Raw genomic sequence first — 12,500 nt, forward strand, 5'->3', positions numbered from 1 at the left:
GAGAGAATCATTGGGATTGTCACAAACAGAGGCTCGGATAGCTACAAAGTCGACATTGGGGCAGCCATGTCTGCATGTCTACCAAATTTGTCATTTGAGGGTGCAACCAAGAAAACCAAACCCAACATTCAGGTATGAGATACTGTACATGTATAAGCAAGACGTTTTTTTCCAGCAGCAGTATAATGTATGTAATTTGTACTTAACCCATTCACTCCCGGGAGTTCCCTATTGACGAGTAAAATACTCTGGCGTTAGGCAGAGTAAAATACAAAGTCTGGCTGGTTTGGAAGTCAAAGGGTTAAAGTAAGATAATTAAAAAATATGGAATGCTCTTTGCATGTTTCTCAGGACATTATTTTACACATCCTTTAACCCATTGACTCAAGGGAGTAGGGGTGGCGAATGGTACCTCAAAAAACGTGGGTCTCGGAAAATTTTAGCAGGATCTTGAAAGCGTTTTTGGTGAGTCTCGTTTTTGCATGGTTTGTTTTTACTTTTTTTTTGAGTCTCAAAACTTTTTACCAAGGAGTCTTGGGCTCTGATTTTTAACTAGGATCTCGGCGTCTTGGCGAGTCTTGGATTTTACTATTTTACCACCCCTGGGAGTGAGACTCAACTGGGGGGATTCTGAGGCCCTTCAGAAGTGATTGGGTTAATAAAAGGGGTTTAAAAGAGAAAAGGAGAAGACAGATTTTATTGGACAGGGAGCTCCCAATGTATTTCAATACCAAAAATGAATACAAAATTATAAATTATTGCAGCACTTAAAAGGAGTTCTCTATTGATGTGCAAGTCATACAAGTTTAAACTACCTGTACTTTGTAAGTACAGAGGGCCACTATCACTGTTACATGGATGTGTATACCCTTGATAAATAAACTAAATTCTTCATTCATTCACTACTTAAAAGTTTAATTTTTTCTAGATAGGGGACATTGTTTATGCACGACTATGTGTTGCAAACAAGGACATGGAACCTGAACTGGATTGCACAGATGGCAGTGGAAAGAGTACAGGACTGGGGCCATTGTCTGAAGGATTTATGATCACTTGTTCTCTTGGCCTGTCTAGAAAGTGAGTTAAATGCTTCCAACCAGTTAACTTGCCAGGTTAAAAGTTAGCATCGCAGTAAATGAAGAGGGAATACATGTGGGTCTTTCAACACCTGCACCAAGAGGAGAACTAAGATTGGTGGAAGGACATTATGAGCAGTATCCTTGTCTTTATCATCACTGTGACACCAACTTTGGGTGTTTTCTTGAGGGACAGTTGGAGTGTACATGTATATTGTGATGACACTGACAGTCTCAATCCATGTAAGATTAGCATTTCCACTGTCTTCCTATTTTCTTTCTTCCCTGCTCATTGCCTTGATTGAAGGGGTGTTGTTTTGGTCTCTAAAACAATAATTATTTGTTTCATATTTTTTCATTGTTTTTTTTTTAATTTGTTAGGCTTCTCAGTAAAGAATTTGAGCTCCTGGAATGCCTGGGGAATTATTTTCCCTTTGAATGCACAGCAGGGATGAATGGAAGAGTATGGATCAAGTCACCATCAACATCTCATACTATCGCCATTGCTAATGCAATTACAAACTCAGAATACATGACAAATAATCAGATTGAAACAATGGTAAAACAGATCGTGAAAGGAATTCAGTTATAGATTGTAAAAGGATGTAGTTGTTTCAAAATGATTACACATTCTGCCATACAGTAGTTTCCATTTGACTGTTGTTAATACAAACCAATCTAGATAATACATCACTTCAAGCATAATTGCAGTAGTTGAATTGAATTGGAACATGTAACTTGCTTCAAGCATGTAAAATTGCACATACAAGATCTCAATGGAGGAAAATCTGGTTTGAGATTTTCAAATCATCACTGAGCATAACAATACTGCAATATTGCTTATAAACCTCTCTTGAAAGAACTCATATTTTAGCACAAAAGCTCCATTGTTTCCTTCATGACCAGTAAAAGGAGAAAAAGTGGAATAAAAACCCATCAAGCATGTCAGAACATCTCAATTAAACTGGGTACATAGATGCAAGAGACTGGAGACAAGAGTTTTGGTTACAGGTGGTGTATTAGCAGCTTGCAAATGGAAGAAATTTATCTTTCATTTTGTAATCACAGCTGCACAAATCATGGCAATACGTAAAATTTTGCTTCTTCTATGAGAAATGTTATTTAAAACAAGCTATACTTTACTACTAAAACAAAACAATGTAATTAAAAGATACATTTTGTAATGCAGTATTGAACAGTATGGTTGTACAAGTTTACAAGTGGATCTTATCACTACTCTCCTGAAAAAAAAAAAAACAGCAACAACAACAGAATGTGAATTGTGATGAGGTATTTCAGTAAAGTGAGAAGTTAAGAACAGATATATGAATGCAACATAGTAATAAGTTGTACACAGAACAACTGAGAACATGACTATGGCAGACAATAATAATTCATATATAATACTATTCCCAACATCATAAAAATTGTGACTTCTTGGTACAGTCATGTACATGTAAAGTGAACTAAAACAAATTTATTAGCTAAGATGAAAGCTGATCAGTAGATGAAGTAACAAGTTTATCCACTGTTATTTCTCCACCCAACACTTTTTTTCTAATGGCGTCTCTGTGTTTTAGAGTGAAGACTAAAGAGCGCATCTTTCTCTTGTAATCATTGCTTATCAGCCTGCCATGCTTATAAAATACAGTCCTTTCAATCAGCTCAGGTAAAGTTTCTGAAGTCTGCAACTAAGAGGAAAAGAGAAGTGTTAGTTAACACTGACATCATTTTGTGGTAATACTGTCCTAAACCAATTCAAGCTAATACCACACAATTGAAGGCCAGAGGAAAAAAAAAATGTAAAAATTTTACTGCACAGTACTGGCAGCAGTACTTAACTGAAGTTAACAACTATTTACTTCTCCAAAGTTGGCTACAATTTGACAAACCAACCAATAAATGGAACTTTAGGCAACAGAAATTGGTCATGCAGGAATGCCACTTTGGATTCAAATGAGTGTAAGCAGACAGGAAATACATCTTGGGTAATTTCATGGCTGTCTGACACTGTTCAAGAAGGTAGACATTAGAAAAGTATGTTGTGAAAACACCGACTTTGTAATATAAACCCTTTGAACCCTGGGAGTGAGACATGATAGATTTTACTTGGTCTAACACCAGATGATATTACTTGCGCTTTTGATCTTTTATTGTAAAAAGCGCTATAGAAATATTAAATATTATTGTTAACTGGGGGCATCCTAGGGTGCCTGAGAAGTCAATGGGTTCACAAGATTTCATTCCCAACCCTTCAATTTGACTGGAATGAAATAATGGATAACCTTGCATTTGCAAGGTACATTAATGTGTAGGCAAATTCATTCAAAGGATGCTTTCCATTTGACAGAACTGACTGGCCAGGCTGCCATTTGGAAGGACTAACTCAGCACTGCCTTTAAATTTAATAAGGATGATATCTACTGCTCCAGAAGAATGCAAAGGATTATCATGCAAGTGTTCCTTCAAATTGCTGCATTTTCTTTGCAAACTGATGGGTCTGACCAGCCAGTTCTGACAGAAGGAAAACGCCCTAAGACGTTAAAGTTTTGACACTCCACCAAAACATCATGATAAGTAACAGGAAGCTACAAGTCCCTTTCCAGAAGACCCAAGGGAAGAACCAGACAACGAAAAACCCTTCAACCCGAAAAATGGTCTTAAACTTCCAGTTTTTTAAACTTCTAGTTGGGAAGGGCTTGCTGTGTAGGATAATACCTTCACTTGAAGAGCATCAGCTAAAAATTGCCTTGCTTTGCCTCTGATAACTTCAGTTTTTTTATCACAGTGAACTTCTATGGTAGGCTTTTTCATCTCAGTATCTCTGATAAAACCTCTCCACCTTCTAAATACGAGCTTTGCTTGTTCCCTGATTGCCTCATTGCTTCCCTGACGCCTTAGGTGATTCACTGAATGACCAATTTTTGTTGAGAGCAAGACATCTTTTGATAAATTCTTTGAACCCAACAATTTCAAAGATGAATAAATTGCCTCAGGTGAGGAATAATCACTTTCCAGTTCACATTTAAGACGCTGTATTTCTTCTACCACAACCACGCTCTACAAAAAAGGATGATTCCTTCATGTCAAAATAATTGTGTCTACAAAGTAATTTGCTCTCCCAATAATTTCCTCCATTAGTACCTATTTCAATCACATACAAAAAGAAGGCGTGAATTCACTATTCTTAGGATTAATTACTCTACATTGTACCGTGGAAGGATAGCTCTGGGATGCATTACATTTTTTTTGTTGGAGGTGAAACAAGTAAATGAGGGCTAAAACCATTTGGACTTAACAAAATGATACTTTTTTTTATCTGTGTTGCATCAGCTATTATTCTTTGCTGATTGCTTCCCCTCCTTTTTGTACCATTTCACATACATTGTTACATGGGAGTTCTAAGTTTGTGTCATATGACAAAGATTTCATTTCCAGATTCACCATCACTGGTGTAGGTGTTAGTATCCAGACACTAACTTTACAACAACTGAAGTTGATTAAGGTTCACATTGCAACCAGACTGACAATTAGTGTAGGTCATCACATGATTTCAAGTGCAATTTGGAATAAATAAGCACAAGAAATTTACAAGTGCTTATTTATTCCAAATTGCACGAAAAGAAATCATGTTATTACTTAATAATATACATGAAAAACTTTGATGGTTAAGCAGAAGAAACGCACATATATCACGCAATCAGGGAAAAATTGGCCATTCAGGGCGCACGCTTGATTTGAAAACAAAAGATTTGATTGGTTCTCACCAAACCCTATTGTCTATTAGCCAATCAAAATTCAGAATTTCGATGCGCAGTTTGCACTGGTATTATATTTTTTTGCACTGGTGTTGCACCTGAACTGCAATGCTCTTAGCCAATCAGAATCAGGTAATTTTTTCATGTATATTATTATTAGTTTAGGGTTAACCCTAATCAATTACTAGCTTTTAGGTGCTACCAATTTGCTAAAAAAGGACTAAAGATTGAAGTGATCCTTACATTTGTCTGGACAAATTATTTAATATTGTCTCTCACAGACACCCGAAAACATCAGGCTCCAGTTGTTCAAACGATGGATAGCGCTATTCAACGGATAAATCGCTATCCAGTGGATAAGTAATAGCGAAACCAATTGTCCTATCCAATGGATAGTGATTTATCAGGTGGATAGCGCTATCCATCTTTCGAACAACCGGGGCCAGGTGGCTTCAGCGGGATTCAAACTGACGACCTCTGCAATGCCGTTACAATGCTCCACCAGCTGAGCTAAAAAGCCCCACCACTGGGAGCAGGTCAATATGTATGGGTTATTGACCAAGCGTGAGGTCAAGATGACTGGATATTGGCCAAGTTCTTTTTTTGCGTGTTTATGGACCGAGACGAAGTCGAGGTCCATAAACACGCAAAAAAAGAACGAGGCCAATATCCAGTCATCTTGACCGAACAATCTTGGTCAATAAAGGATTTATTATATGACTTAAAACACCAAAAAATGATCTTTGATCTTGCGGGACCAAGCGAGAAATCCCGAGCGGGCAGTATTGCTCCATCTTGCCCGCTCGGGTAGCCAATCAGAGCGCACGATTTGGTTCATCTTGCCCGCTCACGGAGCTAGTCATATAATATATCAATTTATTGGGCTCATGTGTTCCTGTGAAAGGAATGATGAATGCAAGACAATGTGGGTCATAGAGGATTAACAAAAAAAAAACACTTTGGGATAACTTGGATCACCCCTGATGAAGACATGAGACAGGAATGTCGAGACGTTGGATCTTTTGAAGTGTCTTTGCAATAGCTGCTTTTAAAATCGTTTCATTAATAGACCCTTCCTCAAAAAGGCGACAAAGGATTTGAATGGGTTAAAATTGAACTGAATGAAAAACTGATACCAGAAGTAAAAAGAGTACATTTACTTCAGTAATCCTGCAAAGTTTTAGCGTATTAGGTGTTATTATCAGCTGGGAAAATGTTAGATGAAATTTGACAAATTTATAGACATTTGTATGACTGGGGATATACGCCATACACCCAATCATACAACCGTCTGTAAATTGTTCATTTTTCAACTTACATTTTCTCAGCTGATATTACACCCTGATATGCTGAAACTTTGCAGGGTTACTAAAGTAAAGGTACTCTTTCTATTTCCGGTATTAGTTTTTAATTTTTAACTTACTTGAATTTTCAGGGCCTATTGTGATCACCATGTGTTAAGGAAATGGTTGGAAACCAAGCAGTTAGCCCTTGTGTACTTATATGTATCCCCCTGTCTAACCATTATCAGGGGGCCATTTATCGAAAGTCCCGCTAATTTTTCAGGCTGCTAAAGCCATTTGTGCTTGCTTTAAAAAGATGGTCGTTTAGTATCTTTACAAGGTAACTAAAAGCAAAAAAACTGTGAAGATAGAGATGGTAATGTAACACCTGAAATGTTTTGGAATAACGCAACTTCAGAATACCCCACCACTTGAGAATGGTTAAAATGTACTGCCACCACAGTTGAATAATGATGAAAGTGGAACTGATACTCCCGCAGTCCTACACACCCACAGTCCAGGAATATAAAGGCCCAGTGCAGTCTCGGACAATTGGTGGTAATGTGTTTGGCAAGCCAGTGTGGGAGGAGCACTTGAAGAAAGATATCAAGTGGCAGGCTATTCTGAAGCTACAATTGTAGACCAAAGTGTGACTTGCAAGAAGCAAGCCCCAAGTCTGTCATTAGTCTATATTTGGCGATGGTATACACATTTACCCTGCAGGCAGAGGCCCTTCGATATTCCTAGATCAGTCTCTTCCCATCTTATCTAAGAAGAGTGAAGGGCTTCTGCTCCCAAGGTAACATACAGTGCAGAGAGAGGGGTTTCCAAAGGTCTAGCTTTCTTCTAATTTTAGCCAAGGTCACCGAGCAATAAGACGCTATTTTCCAGGGCTAATTCTCTAGGGGCAATTTGTTTGAAATTCAGTGGCGTTTGATGTTGATTTTTCTACTTCAAGTACCCATGTTCATACAGGCCGACTATTAAGTAAAAGTAACTCAAATGACTGGTACTACCGCAAGGCTTTCAATGGTTGCCTGTTTCTTCTTGTCTTCTTTCAAAACACTCTTCCGTTCACCTCTAGGAGGAAGTTTGGTTCGAATGACAAACTTGTCCATGGAAAATCCCGAACAGCCGTGCTGCAAAGCGTTTACTTTGTAAACAACGAGCAAGAAGTCATCTGATGTTGTCCGCCATGTTGGGTTTAAACAAAGCCAGGTTACAATTTGGATAAAGGCGCTTTGAATGACGGGAAATGGCGGGAAAATATGTGCGGAGGCGCCCTCGCTCGTGTGTCAAAGTGCAAAAGTAACAATTTTACTGATATTGCAACGCCCAGTTAAATTTGCGCCAACTTTATTGTTGTTTTGGCGTTTGTGTGGACCCTGGCACATTTGTTTTGTTTTGATCTTTTACTGGAAAAAGACGAATGACCTCCAACTTGGTCATTCAGTTGGTTCAGTTGGTTGAGCACCCGGGCTGCCATGCGGGAGGTCGTGAGTTCGACTCCGGCCAGACCAACACTCAGGGTCTATAGAGTATATATCTATAGATAACTGAGGAGAAAGTGCTGCCTTTGTAATTACATCCGCAAATGGTTAGACTTACAAGTCTTCTCGGATAAGGACGATAAGCCAGAGGTCCAGCCTCACAAATAACTTCCATGTTCATTAGTTCCCTGTGGGACGTTAAAGAACCCCTACACTATTCGAGAAGAGTAGGGGATGAAGTTCCCGGTGTTGTGGCTGTCATCTGTGTGTATATGGGTGGGTGGGTATAGCAGGTCCACATCAGCTGAATAGCTGCCAAACTTCAACCTGCTTTAACTAATAAATAACAAACAAACAAACAAAACAAACTTGGATGGTTGTTTCCGTCAATTATTAAATCGAGTTGTTTTCTTTTCAACTTCAATTTATATCTACATTTTTTTACATTTTTTTACAAAATAGATATATAAAGAACACACCATTGACGAGTAAAATCGTCTGGTATTGGACAGAGTAAAATACTAAGTCTGGCTGGTTTAGGCCGGTTTGGATGCCAAAGGGCCCAGCAGCTTTCGAGTCAGCCACTGTCTTCTTAACTGCGGCAAGAGAGTCCTTGATATTTATGAATTGGCCGATGGAACAGGTTCAGTAGAGTTTAGATCTCGAGGCACCAATGACTAGGACACACAAGTTTAATCCACGCATGAATGTATACGTATGTACACATATACAAATACTTACACATCTACATAATATTTTCATATATTAGTTTTAAGTCACCCATGGGCAGATAGGTTATGCACCAGGGCTTCCTCTACAAAGGGATTGGACGGCTGGGTTCGAGGGAGTCCTGCAACAGGACTTGGAAGTGAAATTCATCACACTCCTTTGGTAGTCTTAAATACAGTCAATAGCCTTTAAATGGATGGGCCTCCAGAGAGTTGTGTGAAATATTTTTGTCTGTGAACCAGTGTGACACAATTCCACCAAGATTGAACTTGAAATTTGAACGACAAGCGAGCAAAAAAGACATTGCAAAAAACTGACATTGCGCTGATATTTTGGATGAACTTCATGTCATCTTGACCAATTTCTAATTACCAAGGTTTGCAAAATACTAACTAGTAATAATAATAGGAATGAGTAGTTATTATTATATTCAATCTGTTTTGCAAACAGTAGGAAAATAGCAAGAAAATAGCAAAGGCCTGCAAATAGCCGCGCACAGAACCAATCAGATTAGAGAATTTTGTAATGACACCTTTTTATACAAGTTTCTCTTTGCGCTCATTTACAGCATTAATCGATTGCAAACAGTCGTATAACAACGAACCGCTACAAGAAAAGGACTCTTTCGTGTTCGCATCCTCAAACAGGAATGACCGCTGTCCATAATTACAGCGTATTCGCGTGCATGATATATAAGGAGAGAGGTGATCGATTGAGGCGGGGAATTCATAAAACTGGCCTGTGGGAACGCCGTCTAAAGTAAAGATTATTTGTCTAGTTGTCAAGACAACAGCACAACCAACAACATCCGGGATCCTGAGGTTCTCTTGCTCGCAAGAAGAAGGACTGGACGTTTTGGGTAGCTGGAGGTGTCCGTCATGTATGTCACAATAAATTTTTTCTTTGGTTTCCAAGTTGATAAAGCCCACTTGCTTTACTCGACATGGGGCGTGCTTTAACTCCGCTTCGAAGTACAGACACGGTATAACACGCTCTGAAACACATGCAAAGAAACACCTATCATGAGATTAGCAATGGTGAATTGTATCAGTCCGTATTCAAGAATCACTTAAGCCTTTCCGAGAGAGAAATTCTCTATGGTGTCCTAAAGAGTTTTTCTTATTGTTTAAATCTCAACCGTCTTATCTTTATTGGTAAATACTTTCTCTATTGCAAAGCAGTAAATAATGCCAAACCCCTTTTTGAAGATTTTGTCACCCTCGTGGCAGAGAAGATAGAAATAGAAAGATACATAGTATTCATGTCAAACAAACGCAATGCCTTTCTGGAAAAGTGGTCTGGTTTTGAAGAGTTATGGAATTGTTCGTTTCTTAGCTTTGTGCAAATAACCTTATGCTTGTATGTTGTAAAAAAAAAAAGAGATTAGCAATGTTGGAAACAACCACCAAACAGCTTCGGTATATTGCGTACCGTTGCGAGGTACCATCGGAAAAAAAAAACAAACCTCCATTCCTTTCCAGGCCAGAGGAATTTACCCTCTCCTTCACTATAATCGCGAGTTTGATTTCGGTGCTCAAAACCTTGCTTTCCATCATATTAAAGGCCGACATTACTTTGTTTGTTTTTGTTTTAAAATGACGACTTGCCCAAAGGCGTGATCTGATTGGCTGAATGTACTCAGGCGAATCACGCGGGAAACAACATATCAGCTATTTGGGTAAATTCGTGTTACACGAAACTCAGTCACGATGGGCAATGAATTTTGGGCGAATGCGGGCCTTAAAATAAACAGAAAAGAGAAGCATTTAGCCCAATGAGCAATATTCAGTAGTCGATTTTTTCACATACTACAATAAAGAACACATTGTCTTTAACTTGCATAATTCCTGTGTCCACATTTAAATCTAGGTAAGACAGGAACAAATTTCATACCTAACTCACGTGAGAAAGTATCGCTGGAAGAAATTCCGCACAGTGCATCGAGGGAAGGATCTAGTTCCGAATCAAGTGGACCAGCGGATCCCCCTAAAGAGCCAAACCCCAAATAAGGCGTACTTGTCACGTGCTTTTCTTCACATGGAGGTTTTTCTTCAGCGGCTATATCTTCACCAGCTCCCTCTGCACCAACTGGAGTCTTCTCGATACTTTTTGGTGGAAATGATAGAGTGCCTGGCTGTGTTTCTGTCGGAGAGGAGAGAGGAGTATTGAAAATGCCAGATGATGGCGTTACGAAGGTCAGAGAGTGGTTTGTTGGTTCAGGTGAAAAGTCATGAGATGAGTCACACAGGTCACTGTTGTCACGGGAGTCATAAAACACCCCAGGCAGGGAGGGTTCATGTGCATAGCTAACTTGCAAAGGTTTTTTGTTTTCGTCTTTGATGTGCAAGTCAGCATTTACCACCTTCTCACGCGAAGAACTCGCTTCTGTGTTACCTACAAAAAACAAAGAAAAACAGGTGGTCAACGGATTTATTCATGCGATAAGTACGCAGGTATGAGCACTGTATATCATATATAGTTTTTCGGCTTTCACCGTTGATATTAAGTAAAACATAAGTAGCTACTACATAAGCATAACAAGCAACAACATGGGAAAATGTTCATCAATAAATAGCTTCCACTTGAAAGCCAACAAAATCTTTGTTGTGCATCTTTAATGGTGCACATGAAGTTAGAACCACCTTGTACAGCATAATAAACAACACCACAGAAAAGTACCACTGCTCAGTAGCTTTCACTTGAATGGTCACACTTAAGGATTTCACCCACACACTCAAGGGGTTAATGAGCAATACAGCAAAAGGACAAGAAATACTGAGAACCACCTTGTGCAGCATAATAAACAGTACCACAGGAAAGTACTTCTCATCAGTAAGCTGTCATGTCATTGGTCGCACTTAAAAACAAACTTTATCATAAACAGAACCAAGTGAAGAAACTAACAGAGTAGGCAAAAATCACTCAGAGCTAACAGAAATGAATATTTAAACTTAAAGATTGTTGGCAAGGAAGCGTCCTTCTTCATTTCGGATGATTTTAGAGAAAGCACATAAAACCACCAACCAGTCTTGTCGAGATCAACAGTATCTGCGGTGCTAGTTTCCAATTCCTCCTCATCATTTAGTTCTTCATCTTCTTCAACGATGCTCTCGAAGCTACCGCTCACTGGGGTCCAACAGGACGAAAGCCTCAGTGGTGTTTTCTTGATCAAATTGCTAACCACGTGGCTAACAGCCACATAGCCTTCCGGTATGTTATACCTGTGTAAACCAAAATACTAAGCACTGACATCCTTCCTTGAGTTTACACTGCCTCTGGTATTGGAGAAGAGGTAAATTTCTTCTTAGACTGCTAGAAGTCCCTTTCTACAATCTTGGACAAAAAGGGTTGAGAATATTAAAAACAGGGGTTATTTTGCGCACTACGTCCTCAATATCGCACATTATTAGCGATCCCCCTCCCCCCTACAACCAATGTTGATAAGCCCAGGTTCGACATGCTTTGTTTCGTCTAACAACATTGATCAGGGGGGGTGGGGGCAAAAAGAGAGCTTATTTTTCATACTCGTGATCGGAGTTTAGTACAAAAGCAGAGTTTCCTCAACAATGTCGTCCAAGATTGTAGATAGTCGCGAGGGCGCGCGAAATAGCCAAGCGAACGCGGCAAACTGGAGCGAACGAGCGAAGGGGTAGTGGGGAGAGGCAGTCTCTTCTCGTTTTTTTCTCCTCGCTCCAGTCTCGCCGCGTTGTGCGCTCTCGCGACTATCTAGAAGGGGACTGCTAGCAGTCTAATTTCTTCCACGGTATATGCCTTTTGAAAAGACAGCTTTGCTTTAGGGCGCAAAGAATGTTTTGATGAAATTTGATTGTCCGGATAAGTGGACAAAAATAATCCCGAAAAGGATGATTGTAGGTGACTTACAAATTGACAACCTGGGCGGAGGTCATCTTCACAGACAAGTGAAATTATAAACAGGATCATAAAAACTTGCGTTTTAAAATTTGAAATTACTAACGCGTCGTTGTTACCTTCTTTTAAAGACAAAAGTAAACCTTGCCGGAGAATGGAGTCTTGATCGCGCAAAATGAACTCAAACACGTACGAACATGAAAACAAAGGCAAAGAGTTTTCTCTGAATGAAAACAAACCCAAGCAAACAAGGGCATACGCCTAAATTAAGAATTTAATCAACATACAACAAAT

The 12,500-nt window shown here is 39.2% G+C and overlaps 4 protein-coding genes across 4 annotated transcripts in view; 2 read left to right on the forward strand and 2 right to left on the reverse strand.

Moving 5' to 3' along the window:
• Positions 1–2,264, forward strand: part of LOC138025080 (putative exosome complex component rrp40) — a 2,866-nt gene extending 602 nt beyond the window's left edge. The window contains exons 2-4 of the mRNA XM_068872341.1: positions 1–132; positions 929–1,077; positions 1,458–2,264. The exon at positions 1–132 is cut by the window's left edge and continues 18 nt beyond it. Of these exons, the coding sequence (XP_068728442.1) occupies positions 1–132; positions 929–1,077; positions 1,458–1,668 (492 nt within the window). The 3' untranslated portion in view covers positions 1,669–2,264. The remainder of the gene's footprint in view (positions 133–928; positions 1,078–1,457) is intronic.
• Positions 1–12,500, forward strand: part of LOC138022879 (receptor-type tyrosine-protein phosphatase delta-like) — a 282,480-nt gene that overhangs the window by 73,550 nt on the left and 196,430 nt on the right. The window lies entirely within an intron of this gene.
• LOC138025081 (transcription elongation factor A N-terminal and central domain-containing protein 2-like) lies at positions 2,076–7,334 on the reverse strand. Its single transcript, XM_068872342.1, has 3 exons — positions 7,134–7,334; positions 3,795–4,136; positions 2,076–2,767 (listed from the first exon to the last, which is right to left on the reverse strand). Exons 1-3 carry the CDS (start codon positions 7,233–7,235, stop codon positions 2,561–2,563), a joined length of 651 nt encoding a protein of 216 aa, XP_068728443.1. The 5' UTR covers positions 7,236–7,334; the 3' UTR covers positions 2,076–2,560.
• LOC138022882 (uncharacterized) overlaps positions 8,855–12,500 on the reverse strand; it is a 25,753-nt gene continuing 22,107 nt past the window's right edge. Inside the window, exons 13-15 of the mRNA XM_068869883.1 lie at positions 11,361–11,557; positions 10,230–10,730; positions 8,855–9,330 (exon numbers count right to left, since the gene is read on the reverse strand). Of these exons, the coding sequence (XP_068725984.1) occupies positions 8,873–9,330; positions 10,230–10,730; positions 11,361–11,557 (1,156 nt within the window). The 3' untranslated portion in view covers positions 8,855–8,872. The remainder of the gene's footprint in view (positions 9,331–10,229; positions 10,731–11,360; positions 11,558–12,500) is intronic.

The sequence above is a fragment of the Montipora capricornis genome, chromosome 11, assembly GCF_036669925.1.
Source record: "Montipora capricornis isolate CH-2021 chromosome 11, ASM3666992v2, whole genome shotgun sequence".
Taxonomy (NCBI): domain Eukaryota; kingdom Metazoa; phylum Cnidaria; class Anthozoa; order Scleractinia; family Acroporidae; genus Montipora; species Montipora capricornis.